The sequence below is a fragment of the Physeter macrocephalus genome, unplaced genomic scaffold (assembly GCF_002837175.3).
Source record: "Physeter macrocephalus isolate SW-GA unplaced genomic scaffold, ASM283717v5 random_1673, whole genome shotgun sequence".
NCBI lineage: Eukaryota > Metazoa > Chordata > Mammalia > Artiodactyla > Physeteridae > Physeter > Physeter macrocephalus.
Window position 1 is genome coordinate 6314 of NW_021146225.1, and position 18687 is coordinate 25000.

The 18687-nt window shown below is 47.9% G+C and overlaps 1 protein-coding gene across 1 annotated transcript; it reads right to left on the reverse strand.

Annotated features, from left to right (window-relative positions):
• Positions 1-1562: 1562 nt before the first annotated feature.
• On the reverse strand, positions 1563-14171 carry LOC114485275 (katanin-interacting protein-like; the record flags this gene model as incomplete). The annotated part of the gene is made up of 4 exons (XM_028486428.1): positions 14120-14171; positions 11832-11908; positions 3330-3499; positions 1563-1660 (listed from the first exon to the last, which is right to left on the reverse strand). Coding segments are annotated over exons 2-4 (330 nt in total), but the record flags the coding sequence as incomplete, so codon positions are not given.
• Positions 14172-18687: the final 4516 nt, after the last annotated feature.

An 18687-nucleotide genomic window follows, 5' to 3' on the forward strand; every position in this document is an offset into this window, starting at 1 on the left:
GATTAGGCCCTGTGAAGTGTGGGACCACAGGGAGAGACTGGGGAGGGATGCTAATTAATCTTAGGCCAAGTCTTTAAATTGCACAGACTCTGGGGTCAGCCATTAAGTCACAGTCTAAGATGCAAATATGGCTCCTGATAATAGAAAGCACTCAAAACAGCTAGGAGAACTCTCTGAAGTGAGAAGTGGAGAAAGGCCTCATTAGTGGGAAATTAACATTCATTGCTGGGGACCAAAGGAAGCCTCCAGGCTGTGTGCCCTGAAGGCCTTGCTCATCAGCATCGAGATGAGGCTTGGGAGTTAGCTGGCAGCAACACCCCTCCCCATTTCATCAGAGACCCACAAACGTCGCTGCAGAGAAGTGAGGACCACTGGGTTTGGAGTCACAGGTCCAGGGTGTAAACCTCAGCCTACGTCCTCCCTTAGTATCTATGGGAGCAAGTCACCTTATTACCTCTCTGCTCTCTGGGCCTCAATTTCTTCAGTGGCACAATGAGGATACTTATGTACCTCCAGGCTTATTGCAAAGATGGCGGATAAAGCGTAGGAAAGTATTTACCATAGACCCATACGTATGGGCAGTGTGAAATGTTATAAAGCAGTACTTCCCAATCTTGGTGAACAAAGGATTAACATATATATACATACACACACACACATATATATATATATATACACACACACACACACACACACAGATATATACATATATATATATATACACATATACTTATATGTATGTATATGTTGCTTAAGCCTCATCTCAGACCAAGTGAGCCAGAATCTCTGAGGGTGGGGCCTGAGAATCCCAGGTGATTCGAATGTGCAGTGGGGGTCCCACTAGTCCCATAAGGCTGAGTAACTGCAAGGGAAGGTGTCAGGACTATATGAGCAAGAACGCCGAGCTTGGAGCCACAGATCTAGATTTGAATCTTGATTCTGCCACTTCCTTGTGGTTGACCTTGGAAAGCTCACTTAACTTTTCTGAGCTCTCGTGTCCTCAGCATCCTTAAAAGAGGAAGGACTTTGGAATTTATCCTATAGGTCTGCTGTGAGGGCAAAGGAGAGGAGTCACGTGGGAGCTTAGCTCACGCCCGGTACTGGCAGGTGCTCAAAAAAGCAAGCTGCCAGGTCAGCAGCGTCGGGAGCAATCCGAAGAGGCACCTCAGGTCTGTGGGGCAGGGGTTTTGTCTTATCCACCCACGGCATCCATGGCATCTAAGACCATGCCTGGCACATCACAGGTGCTCAATAAAAAACAGCTGTACGAATACATCATCGTGAGTTTGACCTGTGATGCTCCTGAGCGGGGCTGGGGTGGCCACAGGCAGGAGGGAGGATCATGCCACAGAGTGGGCTGGAGGGTCCCCAGGGCTCCTCTGCTCTCCAGAGGCCAGTGCCACAGGCGGAGAAGGCACCGTGGCAGTGCCCAGCCAGACCCACCCCCTGCCCGTGGGGATTCCAAATGCTCTGATCATGTTTCTATTCTCACAATAACCCTGCTGCTTATTCTAAAGTGTGAGCTGGGGCCACCGCCCTGTCTCTGCCCAGGGTTTCCACACCTGGTGCCATCCTCGGCGCTGGACTTTGCTGGGGGCTGTCCGTGAATTGCGTCTTAAAGTTTCTTCAGCTTCTCGAAACAGGGTTTTTCGTCCGCAATCTGCACCAGAGATGAGGGAGAGAGACTTGGTGAGGCCCCGATGACGAGCCCACACTGATGGTGGTTTTGTAACTTACATCCACAATGCCCGTCAGGGTGCTCAGAGTGTTGTATGTGAAGCAAGACACTTTTGTAGCACTGTTTGTAGCCAAAAGGCATCAGAAAACAAGCTAAATGCCCAACAAAAAGGGATGCGGTATCAGTCACAGCGTCTCTGTGCTATGGAACAGTAGGCATGTTCCTGAACTGGGCAGGTCTATGTACAAAAGGAGCAATCTCTAAGATACAGAAGCAGGGTACATAGGACAGGGCGCACAACAGACCAGCATTAGTATAAAAGAGGGGTGAGGGGAGAGAGATATGTTGAATGAGTAAATATACTGCTGGGGACCCAAGTACAGAGACTCCTGTTATCTGCACCTCCCTGAAACCTGGACCAGGAAAGGCCAGCTTCTCCTAACTAGCAGGTCAGCCAGACTCCTCTCCCATGAAAGCTAGGAGAGTCCATCCCATTTCCCTCTTTGCCCTGGGGGCTAGGAAACTCACACTAAACTCTAAGCAGAAATGCAGTGGCTCTCCTAGGGGAAGATTTGAAGACACCACTTTCTCCTTTTATCCCCTTGTTGTTGTATTGACTTTTACTGTCTATTAATAGCTTGGGATCTTACCATACCTGTGAGGCAATGAATTAGAACACAAGTCAAGATTATTGTGTGCTGGACACTTTACACTTCTTATGTTGCTTAATCTTTCTGGGAAGACTGTAAGGTGGGCATAATTATTCCCGTTTTACAGAAGAGGAAACTGAGGGTCAGAGAGGACCCAACTGCCAGAGGTCTCAAAGCTAGAAAGTGGCAGAACAGGGTTCGAACCCAACCCTGCCTTGTTCCAAATCCTGTTCTTGTAACCCAGTAGCACACTGTCCTCTTAGACAAAGTGACCCGCCCTGAAGGGCTCTCTGGCACTCATTAGCCCCATTTTAAAGATGAGAAAACAAAGTCGCAGAGAGACAAAAATGGCTTCCCCAAAGCAACACAGCCAAACTCGTATCTGACTCCTGTGCACTGCCATTTCATTCATTCAACCACCACCAAATCATTTTCGGTGCCTACATGGGGCCAGCCACTGGGTCGGGTGCCTTCTAGGCCACTTCCCGGATTTTATTTCATGTGTCCTTTATTATAGGACACCTGAAATCCACTTAAAGTCTGCAGAGTATGTATTAACTAAATTCAGACATGAACAGTGGAATCAATTATCACAGGGGTTAGGTACTGAAGTTAAGACATAGTGAGTGTATCACAGGGGTTAGGTACTGAAGTTAAGACATAGTGAGTGAAAATCAAGTATAATCAAAATTATCCTTGACATTTCCTTAAACGACTGGCACATGAGACCTAGGAAATGTAAAAGCCAGGAATTGACTGCTCTGGCCACCTTTGCCCTGGGGGAGTGGAGGCCGAGACTAGTTTAAATAGAAGTGGAAAAGGATTTCTCTCTCTCTCTCTCTCTCTCTCTCTCTCTCTCTCTCTCTCTCACTCACTTTCATGTTCTTTCTTTCTGGCCAAGTGGGTAGAGTTAACTTGTATAGGTTAACTAGTTCCTGTGCATGGGGTGTGGCTCCACTGTCCCTAATTTGTCCGCAGAGCTGTTGCTGGCCTGTGCTCACCGTGAGTCCCCTCGGTGTGGGAGGCACTTCTGGAGAAGCTGGAGTGGACGGCTTTCCGAGGGGATGTCTTCAGTTCAGAATTGGCCCCGTTGACGTAGACAGAGAACCCGTGTTCCAGGTGCTCCAGCCTCAACTGCATGGGGTCCTTGGCTTTCAAATGCTTTAATATCCTAGAAGAGAAACGATTGCTGGCTTCTCATTCTAGGAGCCTGGGCCACCGCCCACCCCCACGCGGGAAGGGATCTGCTGCTCTGACAGCCAAGAGTCTCTAATCAGAGGCCGGGTGGCAGGTGCCCAGCCGTTCATCCATAAACAGCCCTGAGAGGCCCATTACACACATGCAGGAGCAGTGACGGGGACGCTGTTCCGGACCCTGCAGGGGTGTTTCTGCTTTTCATTCTGAGGCTCAGACATACGTTAGCAAAACCTTGGGCACCCAGCCTCGCCCCCAAGGTGGCTGAGACAAAACAGGCGCGTGTGCACGCTGCTACACACAGCCTGGATCTCCAGGGATGATCCCAATTTCACGCATCTCTACTGTGCGTGGATAGCAGCACTTTGTTCCACGTGTAACAAAACGCGGTCTAAGCCTTTGCGAGAGAGATTGCACGGAACACATACACACATCGGGAAACAGCCGTCATCAGGCCAGGTGGACTGATTTTTGGCTTCAGGAGATAAATGTGTTCTCAAACACTCACCCCCTGATATCCCAAATGTCATTATTTTATATTCTGATGAAGTTTAAAAATACACCAGTGCAGGCTTTGCTCAAGATTAATGATGTGATGATCACACCCTTTGGCTAAAAGGGTCTTGGCGTGAGCATGGCCGGGTCTGTTGTTCAGCTTTCTCTAAAGCCCGACCTCGCACCTTGGCTTGGTCCTTTTCTCCCCAGTCCTGATGTTCACTGCCGTAAACGGTGTGCGGTGTCCCCTTCGGAATTGCTCCCGTGTGACGCCAAACCCTTCAGCGCCTTTACAGACACTTTTAGCACCCCGCACAAACCAGTTATTTCCACACAAGAAGAAATACAACCAACCAACCATCATGGCAACAAATGTGCATCCTCTTCAGTGATCACGTAAGTTCCCGCCAAATTAGCAAAATGTAAATTTAAAAAAATAATAGTAATGGTAATCACATAAAGGGTAGAAGGCCAAACCCTGTTCTGGATGCTTTGTATATAGTCAGTTCTCATTATTCACAATAGTTATGTTCTATAAAGTTGCCGCAAACACTGAATTAGTGAATACTGAACCAGTGTTCCTAGGGGAAAATACAGGATTTGGTTCCTGTGAGCCTCTGGTCACAACATTTTCATCAGCCAATCAATACAAAACCTTGCTTTATGTGTGTTTCTGTTTGAAGGCACCTTATTTAATATATACTTAATACAATAACATTGAACTCATGCCAGCAGCACTTCAACTCATGAGTGAAGGAAGCTTATCTAACACGTGTATTTTCTCCGTAAGGGACATCATAGCCTTCTTGGGCTTAGAAATAAATGTGAGACACCACTTTACCCCTATGCCAGGGGGCCAGTTTACACGGCAAAGTCATCAATGAAAAGCACAAAAATATAAAAAACACAGTGAAACGGAGCAGGACCCTATAGTCTTTGTCCCCCAGGTCCTCAGCCTGCCTTTTGTCTGTGGAAAAACTTTAGCCAAAGAATAAATTTCATCAGAGAAGTGAGAAAATGCAGAAACAAAGGAAAACAGTCCAACAAGACCTTTAGCTCCTTCTCAAGGGCTATAGGTAATATTCTGAGCCATATCCCGTGAGCTGTCTTATAGATACTGAAAGCCCCACCAGGTGGAAGAAATTAACTACATGATGACCAGACTGTAGCCATGACATAAGCTCCCACAATTCCAAGAACTGGCCTCAAGGAAATGGGAACGAACTGACCCTGGAACTGAAGATTAACTGTACCTAAAACAATCAAATGATGCTGGTCAGACCACTGCAGGACCAATTTCAAGATGACTGTCAAGAGTTGTTCTGTTTCTGCCTGTAGCCCCCTTCCTTTGTCTATAAAAGCTCTTGCCCACTGATTGTCAGTGTGGGGGGAGTTGGCCTTTGGTCAGAAGTCCACCCTCCCCTCTGGTTGCCGGCATCTGAAATAAAGCAAACTTTCCTTTCCACCAACCTGGACTCTTTATTGGCTTTTGAGTGGTAAGCAGCTGGACCCCACTTTTGGTTACAACAGCACTAAGTACAATGTGAAAAGGACACTTTACAGTGTAAAATCTGAAACAAGAAGGCAAAGTGTTCCCTTGTTCTACCTTAGCTAGGAACGTGTGTGCTGGGCAACTAAAAGTTTTTTGCCATCTGCATGTGTCTTTGAGTGACCACAAAAGCATTGCAAGTATTGATTTGGAGGTTACAAATAAATTTTAGTGAGTGGGTAAATTTGCAAATGTGGAATCTGTGAATAATAAGGACAGACTGTATTAAGACTTTAAGCTTTACAACAACCCTGTGGGGTAATTACTTTTCTTAACCTCATTGAATAGATAAAGAACCTGGAGCACAGAGAGGTTAAGTAACTTGCCTAAGGTCACACAGCTAGTATGGCATCAGGGCTAGGATGCAAATTGAAGCAATGTGGCTCCAGAGTCTTCACCACAACAAAGGAGACTTATAAAGCTAGCAAGCTGAAACTGGCAAACTTAGACTTGCCGGAAACTCAGAGGACCTTCTCAGAAGTAATATGAAAATACAGAAAATGCCATATGCTTGGTCTTTGCCCAGTAAGCAAATTGTTTCTGATCAGGAACAATGGTCAGCATTCAGTCATAACAAAACCATGAAAGCAACTCGAATGTCCAACACTAGGGAAGTGGAAGCCGGGAGCTCATGCAGCTGTTAAAATTACGAAGAGTCTGTCGAAACATAGGGGATTATTTATGATCTGTTCAGTGGGGGGTGAAAAAGGCAGGATAAAAATGGTATATATGTGATAAGTGCAAAGTTGTAAAAAAGTGTGTTTGTGAGAAAAAAAAAAAAAGTGTGTTTGTGGACCCAGAGTGGAGGGTGATAAATGTGAAAATTAAATCAGCTGTTGAGGGAGGGTGGTGGTATTACTGGTGATTTCTTTGTTTGCTTTTTAAATGTTTCTTTAACGGTTGATACATCCATCTTGCCAATCGTGGCAGGAACATTTACTACAGACTGCTTATCTCTTGCCAGCCTCGGAAGCCTGGGAGATGGCTGATTGTTGGGCAACAGCATAAAACAGAAGGAAAACGCAAGTAACTGAGAGACAATTTCCAAACACGGCAGTAGCTGCATTCTCTGGAGCAAACAATCAAAGGGCGCAGTGGGTACCAGCAGTCCCCGGGGAGGGAGAACAGGGAGCCCAGGGGAGGGGCGGCACGAGGAAAATCTGACCATCTAGCCAGGGAGTGCCTGCCTCAACTTCCTTCCGGAGACCACCCTGCCTCCTGATGCTACCTTAATGGTCACGGTGGCATCCCGTTATCCAGGCTCTGTGGCTGGCGCTCCACACAGGTCTCTCTTTAAGCAGAGTGATTTATGAAAATGTGGATTTATGAAACTGATAAATGAGGAGATAATTATTCAGACTGTGAAAGGAATCACTAAAGGAACTCCCCTGCTGCAGCTGAGCACATCAGCAGTACACACGTGGCATCAAAGAAAAGTGGGTGTTTTTTAACGGATAGCTTACTTTGCATAAAAAGCTGCCCTTAGTGTCAGGGATTCAGAAAAATCAGATTAAGTCCCTGCCCTTTCGGAGATGGAGCCCCCAGCCACCTGCTGCCCTGTCACTCTCTATTCCCTTACAGATTCTGTTTGTTTCAGAGCACGTGTCTCCCTGCCTCATGCTATGGAATAGTATCTGTGTGCCTGTTTATTCTCCCTTCCTGCCCCTGGGTGTGGGGTCCGTGATGAGTGTGAGGAAGGGTGAGGAATACTCTCAATATTTCTGGAACTCAAGGTCTAGCAGGAGAGAGAAGGCATGGACGCGCACCCTAATACAGCTACCGTGTATCTAACCACGTCACAGGCATCATTTCCGCTTATCTCGTAATGACCTTTGGGGTCACTTGTACAGAGAGCTCTTTTGTTCAGAAGAGGAGGTGGAGGCACTGTGAGTTAGAGCACAGGGTGTCACGTGAGGGACTGTGACCGGGGACATGAGACGCTTGACGGCTGGGCGGTCAGGGCACAAGCAGGGGTCCAGGTGGTGAGAGGACTTAGCTGAGCTCAAAGGGCAGGTGGCTTGTTGCTCATGGGCCTAATTGTGACCGGGTTTATGACTGAACCATGTCGGTCTCTAAGCGCCACAGTTACTGTGTGACTGTGGGCTGGCCACGTGCCTCCTCTGGACCTCATTTACCCCCAGGATCAACTGAGGGGTTCTCTAAGGGTCAGGCATTCAAGGATTATCTGGACATCATTTGAGAAGGCATGTTTATCATTAAAATGATGATGATGACGATGATGATGATGATGGAGAAAGTATACTTGGATGGGTGGGCTTACTGTGGACCTCCAAGCACCTCGTCCTGCTTAATCCTTCACTGGCCCAGGGATTAAGTTCCTACCATTGATCTGTTTTATAGATGAATTTGCCCAAGGTCAGAGAGCCGAGGAAGCAGCCAGGATTTAAATTCCAGCCCATGAGGCTCCAGAGCCCGTCTCCCAGCCACATCATGGTGCCATTGCTTGTCTCCTCACCAGGCATCATGCCGCAGGGGCTCCGAGCAAGGAGAGCTCAGAGGAGAAGCAGTGGCTCCCAGGTGGGGGCTTCTTGGAGGTGGTGGCATTTCAGTGCAGCCTTGAAGGATGGAGAGGAGGAAGGCAGTGGTGCAAAGAGCCTGCCATTCCTCCCAGAACCTGGTGGCCCACAGGCTCTGTAATTTGTCTTCTAGGATGTCACCACCCCCCACCCATGTGGGTGGAGGACAGAGCTCCGTACTGGAGGCTCTGCCATTTCCCAGCTTTCGTGACCTTGGGCAAGTCCCTACACCTCCCGGGGCCTGTTTCCTCTTCTGTAAAATGAGACCAAGGATGCCTGTGGCTCATGAGGATGGAAGGGGATGCCAGCTGAATCTCCAGCTCAGAGACTGGCCTGTGCAAGGCCCACCCTGGCTGCTGGTTTTCCCCTTTCTTCTTTCTGCCTGAATCTCCTCTTGGGGCAGTGGGTTTACCTCTCATATGGGTACGTTTTCCTACAAGTTTCCCTCAAACAACCTTTTTCAAAAAGCAAATACCATTGCTGGATTCTTAGATCTGCCACCATCTAGCGCGTCTATTACAGTCCCTCTTGGCCGTTAGCCCTTAACTGTTCCTCAGATCTCAGCCCTTTGATGATTCTGGTTGCGTTTTCATGAGTCCCGTTGGCCATGATTACATCTTTCCTGAAGCTGAGTGACTAGAATCACTAAGCATCCTCTGGGCGAGGGTCGTATGGGGGTGAAACAGGGCTGCCACACCTTCTCCGCTCTCCCCGGTCCTCTCCTGGAGCGCACGATCACTTTCTGCGCTTCTGGCATAGTCACAGGTGGCCTTGTGCTCACGTGCCGCTGCCTGGGGAGTTCCTTGAGGGCCAGGGCTGTGTGGTGGGCACCTGTTCTTTCTGCCTGTCCAGCAACTCTCCCCCATCTTCCAAACACAGCCCCTCAGGTTCCCCTTGGGAACTGCTCCACTCCTCCTCTTACTCCACATGGTTTGGGTGAGACTCACACCACCGCCCAGGTTAATGGGGTGGCCCAGGAGTGGCCAGGCAGACCCTGCCACCCCCACCAGGCACAGGGCAGCGATTGGCTCAGGGATGGGAACGGGGCCCCAGCCAGACCAACGGGGGCCCTCCTCAGCACTTTTGCTGGAACTATTAGGAAAGATGTGTTCTCTTCCCCTCGAGGTGGGATGTAAGTGTGGGGTTTCCAGTGGCTGCCTTGACCTCCGTGAGGGAAGTACCTGCCTGAGATGATTCCAACATGAGAAAACAGAACTGAGAGATGGAGAGTGACTGATTTCAGTGACCCAGTTTGAGTGCCTGGATCCAACTATACCTGAAGCCAGTGTATCATCCTGGATTTGTTAATTTCACAAGTCAATACGTTTCGTTGTTTAAAGTCATTTACCTTGGGTTCCTGTCCCTTCAAGCAAAGGAGCACTAACTAATACAGTCTGTGTCTCCCTCATTGCAATGTTCTCCTTCATACCAGTGGTAATGCTAGGCACTGAGAAGGTACTCAATGGAATCCCGCTGAATGAATAGAAGAATAATGTCACCAGCATCTTGTGGGCAGCTGTGCTCTGGGCAGATGTCTAAGAACTCAGCCCCGTGACTGCACACCCGCTTCTTGGGTCACAAGGCAATGCAGATAAGCAGCCCGGGTTTTCACCTTCCTCTATGCCCAATATAAAGTTCAGAGGCTGGTTTTCTACCCAGTCTTGTAACTACATTTCCAAGTCAATTTCAGTTTATTCCCACAAAACTCCTCCGTAGTGAACTTAGAGCCATTGGCAACCATGGCAGGTTTCTCTCCTTTTGATTACCGATGACAATGTCAAACAAAACATAAAGAAGAAAGTATGGCCCAGCTCCACCACCTCCTGGCTGTATGACTGTGGGCAAATTGCTTGCTGTCCTGGTCTCCGCTTCCTTATCTGTAAAATGGGTGCAATAACTGTACCGATGGGGTTGAGATGCCTGCCACACAGCTGGCACTCCAGCAAAGGTGCCTTTTCAGGCTTCATCTGATGACAGCTCAGGGGCACTCCCACTCTGCAGGTCTCCATTTGGAGGTGTTCTAGCTCTACTTTCTAATTTCCTGTCATCAAGCCAGCTCCCTCTTGGTGACAACACATCCCCCAAATTTTATGGCAGTTCCGTGTTGACATATTTTTTAATGGCCTTTGTGCTGCAACCTCATCTCTGGATCTGTTCAGCTATGTTATTGGTCGGTGCCCTTTGATCACGCACGTATTGATCTCTCGATTAATGAGAAGCAATTTGCTCATAAAGAACTATGACACTCTCCTCCCAGACAAGTCACATGTATATGATTCAGTGATCGCCCAGGTGTTCAGTGGCACCATCCAGCCAGCCAGAAACTGAATAAAAACATTCTGTTCCTGGCATTAATGATGATAAAAACCCACATAGGTCTAATCAGCACAAGCCTGGGTTTGAGGCTGCCCCTGGGACGGAGAGAGATGAGTGCAGAGCAGCTGGGCACATGGGATGTTGCTTGGCATTTCTGGCTGGTCCTGGAGAGTTGATCTATTCAGAAGTTCTCTACTGGGGGCGGGACCGCCTTGCAAGGAGGCATCTGGAATGCAGGCAGGTATTATTGTCATAGATACTGGGGGTCTTAGTGGAATTAAGTAAAGGGGTGGGTAGGCAGGGATGCTAAACTCCTACAACACATGGGACAATCCCGCACCATAAAAACTTGCCCCAATGCGACATGCCACCGGGGCCCCAGTTGACAAGAACCAGGAATCCAGCCCATCAGACAAGAGCTGACTTCACATTCAGAATAACAACTCGCAGACTCTCTTACCTACAAGACCCCAAGCCCAGCCCACAGCACAAAGCCCCACATTAGTAACCCTGTCCTTCCCCCTCCTGCAGATCTGTCTGGGGGGCCTGCGGTATTCCTCTGTTGTTCCTCTGTTTTGTGCTTTGATTTGAATTCATTACCAATATTTTAAAACTCAGGAGATTTTACCACACAAATCCAGATTTCCAGCTTCTCTGGCCACCTCGAAGGATATGGACCCCTTGGCCCGTGAGAGTTCCAGGTGCCCACTGTCCCCACTGAGCCAGCTTCACTCCCTGCCTGTCCCCTCCTGGCATCGGAGTTTGCAAACTCAGCTTTCTGTAAGGTTCCAGACCTAAAGACAAACCACAGTGAACTGCAAATGAACTTGCGCAGCCCTGCAAAGGCACGGAGGACATGACACCCACTCCCTTTCAAACCAGACCACAAGCCTTGACCCCAGTCACTACACGTGGCATGGCTGCAGGCTTTCGTAAGAACCAGCACTCCAGAGTCAAAATCAGGACTGACTTAACTTTAAATGACATCAACCAACTTCAAACACAAGTGTAAAAGGACTCCTCCTTTATACAACAAGGCATGATTACAGGCTCAGATTTCCAGGGACCTTCAAAGCCTGTGAGATCACAGGCTGGCCTATTCAGGTGACTAATGCACAGGCCCTGCCAAATTCTAGCTTTTCATAACAAACCCACCTTCTCCCAGAACCGAAGCAGGGAAGCAAGAGGCAGCTCTGACACGTCGAACAGTTTGCTACAGCTCAATCAAAAGATGCAATTAAATCAGTGAATGGAGAAATAGGAACTGGGATGGCAGATATTATTCCAAGCTTCTGAGTGGAGGGTGACTGCATCCCATTCCTATGTGAAACAGCCTGCATGCTGTTAATAAATCTAAATAGGATTTTGATTTGGCTAATATTAAGGGCAGCCGTTGAGCGGCTTCATCTTACCGGTTCCTCTGCTGGAGCAATATCAAATACTCATCGTGTTTCTCATCAAAGTCTGTCACCATGTCCTTAGTGTAACCCTGAAATGAAGAAACAGAGCGGTGTGATATCGGAATGCAGGGAAGCTTTACTGAAGCCTGGGTACAGCACACACCACACAGGAGGCCGAGAGGCAGAGAGGCTGACCTTGACGAAGGCCCAGCTCCCTGCGCGCATCACCCTGGTGACCCAGAGCCGCAGAGACTGTCTGATGGCCCACTGGGTCTTGAACATACACAACTAACGATCTACAAAAAGGAGAAAAGGTCGATTCCCCAGCCTTGCCACTGTTCTTTCCTCCCATGTCCTATAAAATCAAGGACTCTGAGAAGACTTCGGCTTTACTGTTTTCTCCACACTCATGATTTTGTGATCTCAGTTGTCCCAACCAGATGGAACCCAGATCAGTTGTTTAAGAGGGGAAGCTCATCTTTCTCTTGCCATTGTAAGAAAAACGCATGCTTATTATAAACAACTCAGTCATCACAAAAATGTATGACCCCCCCCCCCACCAAAATATATGACCCAGAGAGTAAAGGCTCCTTTAAAGCAGACATTTGTGGTTTCCTGCTTCCTCTTCCGGCCACAGAACTCTGAATTTCTTTGGGGGAACCATTCGGCCCCCTTTTTTCAGTTCACTGGCTTCCTTAGATGCCCATGAAAGTTCCTTTGGTCTCCTCTTGGGTCACATGACCTTGGCCTTGGTCTCAACCATCAACATATTACTTCCCTCAGCTACAAGGATTCACTAGTCTAGGGATGAGCCATGGCCTGAGCACGGCCCTTGAAAGTCAGCCCTGGGACTTTGCTAATACTCCTGGGGAAAAAGCTGTCCTCTTTCCACTGGGGTGCTAAAGTGATGAGATGCAGGCCTGGAATTGCCTGAGAATGAAGTCAAGAAAGAAGACAGCAGATCCCAGAGATGGAGAGAGACAGATTCCCAATGACATAATTTGAGCCCCTGGATCCACCCATGCCTGAAGAAGTACTGGAACAGCTTAGTTATTGCTTTAAAGTTTCAGCTGAGTTTCTGCCCTTTGTAGCCAAAAGAATGATAAGTCATATATCATAACCTGACCATTAGAGATAACCCCTATTAGAATTTGTTACAGCTTTATGGAGGGATAATAAATGTATAATAAACTATACATATTAAAAGCAACATGTATATACCAGTAAAAGCCCCATTACAATCTGATACATATTTCTCTAGATGTTTTTGTTTACAATATACATATATTCATATTTATAAATACACACACAAACACACACATTCTTTTAAACAAAAGTAGGATTATACTGTAAACAATGCTTTGTAATTTTCTATGTTTCTTAACTAACTTTTTGCCAAGGAATGGATTAAAGGGACAATATCAGCTTCATTCTAGTCACAAGTCACAGGGATTAAGTGTTAAATGGCAAGTAAGACATTCGTAAGAGAAACACAATTTGTGTGAAAATCCTAACGATTATCATGGGAAGAAGAAAAAAAAAAGAATCTCCATCATTCTCTTCTTAGCGCCTCAAAATCTGGCCTTAACCCCACTCATCTACCAGAACTCTCCCCAAGGGTGACTCATAACCTCCTTAAGCAAATATGATAGCTCTTCCCAACTTCATCCTTTTCGACTGCTCTGGGCCGTGGGGAGCTGTTCCCACCCATCCGTCCCCAAATTCCCCTCCTGTAGCTTCTGCGTTTCTGAATGAGCCTCCCTTCCCTCCTGCGCCTTCTCTGGCTGCCCTTCCTCCTTGGCCTTGGACGTGGATGGTCACTGTCTCTGTCCATCTCACCTCTCTGGGTCTCTCTCCCTCTGTCTTCTCTTCTTCCAATACAAGGAAATGGGTCCCCTGGATGGGGAAGCCAGAGTCACTGCTAGTCCAGGGCTGACAGCCCAGTCCCCTTCTCTCCCCTTTTCCTATAGGACTCCAGGTTATGGCCATCTGCTTCCCTCTTTCCCTGTCACCCCCACTTTTCCTCCCAGGCTCCCCTCTCTCTGGGCCACCTGGGGACAGGAGGATGTACTCCCATCTTCTCTCACCCGATGTCTCTGAAGCCTCTGGATTTTCCTGGGGTTTTCCGGCTTAGCTAATCTGGCCAACCAGGAAGTGGGGAATAATAAGAAAGGGTGATATTATGAAATCATAAGAAATTTAAACAAACTAGCAATAGGTGTTCCTATTCCTATTTCCCTGGCTTCCTGAGATGCCCAGAGATGTTCCCTTGTCCTCCTCGGGACTGAGCCCTGCCTCACCTTGACTGTGACACAAGCACTGTGACCTCTGCCCTCTGGACAGCTGGTTGGTTGCGGGACAATGGGTCTGGAGAGGATTCTCAGTTCCTTCCACAACAACATGTGTACGATGCGGACAGCTGACGCAGCAATTCCATATACATGATTCTCCTTTGATCTTTGCAGCAGCCTTTGAAGTGGTTATTATTACCCTATTTAAGATACAAGGAAACCCATCCCATGCATCTTCCCGGAATACGGATCCTACTCCATGGCAATTTACATAACCATTTTGAGACATTAAAATGACCACTGATATATTATGGTATGGAATGAAATAGTCAATGACATTTTTAGATGAAATATGAGACTTCAGAGAAATCTCAGCTTGTGGTGGGCTGTCCTGGGCTTTTACCTCAAACCCTCCAGGAATACATTTATTCGCCTCTGCCAGGAGGGAGATGTCACAGGAAAGATTTGAAGAGCTCAGGCGTAGATCCAGCCAAACTTCTCACCAGCCCCGTGCTTCTCAAATGCTGATGTGAACACAAATCACCTGGGGATTGTGCTGAAATGCAGGCTCTCGTGCAGTAGGACTGGGAAGGGTCCCAAGCCGACACATCTAACAAGCTCCCAGGCAATGCCCGTGGGCCACACTTAGCCAGCAAGGCCCTAGACCAGCCCGGCTTATTCCCCACTATTCACAATACGCCCACCTCTAATCAGATCAGCACTGAACTTGAGCTGTGAAGAATGTGAGCTTTGGAGTCCAGGCCTGGCTCCCAGTCACAACAGTGCTATTTGTTTCCTTATCTATCAAATGGAGGTAATAATAGTACCTGTCTGGTTGGATTTGTCTTTCCCTCATAGGGTCAAAGGTGGGTTGGATGCAATAACAATTAAAAAGCCATAGCACAGTGCCTGGCACTTGGGTAGCTCTCAATGAACGTTAGTTACATTTGCATTTATGGAGTTCCATTATTTAACTAGTACTATCCTGGCCCCTCCCCACTCCCAGTCAGCTCATTGCTATCCTGATGCCTAATCATTTGATTCCCGTTCCCTCCAGCCTCCACCCAAATCCTCTCCAAGGCCCAGCTCAGCTCCCCAATTCTCCATGAAGCCTTCCCCTACCATTCTCACCCCCACTCACTTCAGCTCATTCCGAAACCCTGCAATTAGTATTAAATTATATACAGTACAGCGTGAAATCATATATAATTAAGTGCTACATTGTAAGCCTTGAACTATATCTATTGCTCACTCATTATCTGGGGATTTGGAGACCTGGAGGTGAGTCCTGAACTCTGCTACTTACCTTCTCTGAGCCTCAGTTTCCTCATCTGTAAAAAGGGAATAGTAATAAGGTCTACCTCGCAGGGCTGCTCTAAGGATTAACCAGGAGAAAAGTAGAAGTAATTTAGGATCCGTTTCTTTCTTCTTATTATTGATTCCCCAGCTGGATTATAAATTCCTGGAGCACAGAACTGGGGAAGGAGGGGACCATCATGTGGGGAGCCTGGAGTCCTGGGCCCGGGTCTCAGCTTCAACAACATCCAGCTCCGTGATGATAACTGCTAAGGCTGACTAAGTACCCACCTGGTTAACCCTCACCCTGGCCAGACATCAGACACTACCTCTCCCCAGCACGGCATATTTCACTTTGCTGAGGCTTTATTTCTCAGGCTATAAAGCGGAGGCATTAATTAATATTTAAGGCATCCCACAAAGGTGGGAGAAACTTAGAAAGCGCCAGGTTTATCATCACTGTGTTTCAGCAAACACTGATCAAGTGTTTACTGTGTGGCTGTTACCTATGCAATGAGGGTTTAACAAAAAACTGACCCAGCGTGCATTCAGATTCCAACGTGCCTGTAGACAGTACCCAACCACCAGCCAGGGGCCGATCTGCACAACTCTGCCCCCATTCCTGTTGTGTGCGGTGTGAATGGCACCCCCTGCTTTCATGTACCCAGTCAAGCAACACACACTGGCCAGGGGTCCCTAATATGGGGGATGGCCCGCAGGGGGCTCTGGGGACACCGATTCAATTGAATGCACAAGGGTACTATTCTGGGAAGAGAGTCCATAACTTTCATCAGATTACCAAGGGCATCTGAAGCCAAAAAAAAGAGACAAGTGATTATAGCAAAATGTATAAAATGTGATGCCAAGGATCTGAAGGAGGGAACAGGGAAGGCTCCTGAGGGCGCAGCCAGGCCCCAATTCTTGGGAGTCATCTTCGAAGCGTAACTCACTAACTCACTCTCTCACTCCACGTCCAATCCATCAGCTCCATGTGAAAAATACCATGTGTCCAAAAGCTGACCACTTCTCCCCACTTCCCCGCTACCACACTGGTTCAGGACTCTTCACTGGCCTCCTGCTCCCGCCCTCACCCCTACAGTCCATTCTTCTTTCTAGAGCCGGGGGTCCTGATGAAAGGGAAATCGAATCATGTCACTTCTCTGCTCTGGACTCTGCACGGGTCCCAGCGGCCACCAGGCCCTGCCCACTGGGCCTCCACCCACGTCTCTGACTCCTGCCACTGCCCCACCCTCCTCCTCATCACTCCAGTAACCGCAACACCCAGCCTGTGCCCACCTCAGGGCCTTAGACCCACCATTCCTTCCCCCAGGTAAATACCCAGATTCCTCACCTCCTCAAGGCTTGTCTTGGATCTTACCCTCTCGGGGAGGTCCTCCCCAGCCATCCTATTTAAAATTGCAAGCGGTGCGTGCGCGTGTGCGGACACGCGCACAAACACACACACGCACACGCACACGCATACACATACACACTCCCAACCGCTCACTAATAATCTCTATTTTATCTTATTCATCAAGCCTTTTATTTATTGGGCCATCCCCTGCACTAGAATGGAAATTTCATGAAGGCAGGGACTGTGTCTGTTTTGATCACTTGTGTATTCCAAGCCCCTAGGACATTGTCTGGCACACAATGGGCCCTAAATGAATAAATAAGGAGACATTTGAGCTGAGATTTGAAAGTTGAAAGGTTGGCTGGGCAATAAGAGAAAGGCATTCCAGGCAGCAGGAGCAGCACAGGCAAAGGTTTGGGGGCCTGAAAAAGCCTGAAACGTTCAAGGATTGGCCAGAAGTTGGGTTTGACTAGAGTAATGGGTGCCAGGGAGGCGTGAGTTAAGTACGGGAAAAGGTTTCAGGAATTTAGACGTGATGCGAAAGCCAAGTCCCACTGCCATTATTGTTATCCTTATCATCTTTATCCCTAATGCTGGCTTCAGAGATGGGGTAGAATTTTATCAATGGCCATATTATTAATTCTCTCTGGGGAAAAAGAAATGGAATTGGAGAGAAACGCCAAGAATCAGTTATGCTTAAAGGAACTCGACAGAGTCTGTATTTCAGGGATCACGTATTCCTCTGACGCCAGAATATTGGAATTCTCCTAAACAGGGTTGATTTAGCTAGTGCCAGAGCCTGAGCTGCATTAACGAGCAGCTTAGAGCATAGGGTTGGTTTCCAGAGCTGGAGGACACTGAGGACCTGACTTTGTAGGTGTCAAGTCCCAGTAGAGAAGAACAATAACTTGGAATGGTTTAATAATGAGCCGTGAACACACTGTGTCGGGGGCACCACAGAGTTCTCGAAGCACTTCCTGCACACCTGACTGACTATCCACCTGCCCTGCCCCTCCCCCTCCCCCAAATGCCGCATCTCAACTGAGGGATGATTTACGAGCGACAAGCAAGGTTACTGGAGCCCAGTCTTCGGGCGCTTTAATGACCATTTATGATGCTCTCTGTGGTGCTTATTGTGGGTGTCTGCAATAATGCTATGCCCTGGGGTCATTATCCCCATTTTACAGAGGAGGAAACTGAGGCTTTGAAAGCTGAAGCGAATTGCCCAAAGGCCATGTCCAAGTGGAGATAGTGTACATTTGTTGTTTCTGTCGGTTTAGCATCTATTCATTTTCTTCTAGTTACATCGTCTTGGTTTTCCTTTGGGAAACCACCTCTCCTCCACTCTCAGTCCACGTGGTGTGGGTGGAAATAACACTGCTGGCACTTCAAGGGCGAGCACATGACAGAGGCCTGGCCACTCAAGGCCAGGCTAGTCTGGCTAGTCCATTTCCCTGGCCATGTGACTGGTTTAGGACTAGGCACGTGCCCAAAGCCAGGCCAACAGACTCAACCCAGGGATTGGTTGAATCTGCTGGAAAAGTCCCTCTTCCTCTTCCCCTGGAATTATTAGCTGATGTGAGCCGAGAGCTACAAGGGCCACCAAAAGGAAGAAGTTATTTTTTAATCAATTGATTAGGTTCACTATTATGAATGTCCTTCTATGTTCCATGAAGAGATCTGTCCAAGAGTGACACCAACATAGAGGGAGCAGAATTGAGGACACAGAGAGACAGACCAGATAGAAAGTAGAACTTCTTAACCGTGTTCAACCCCCGTAACCAGCCCCACGTGGAGCCAGCACTATCTTGGACTTTTAAGTCACAAGAGCTAATACATTCCCTTCTTTACTCAAGCCACTTTGAATTGTGTGTGTGTGTGACTCACACTTGAGTGAGTCCTCGGTGGTACAGTGGAAGAACTAATA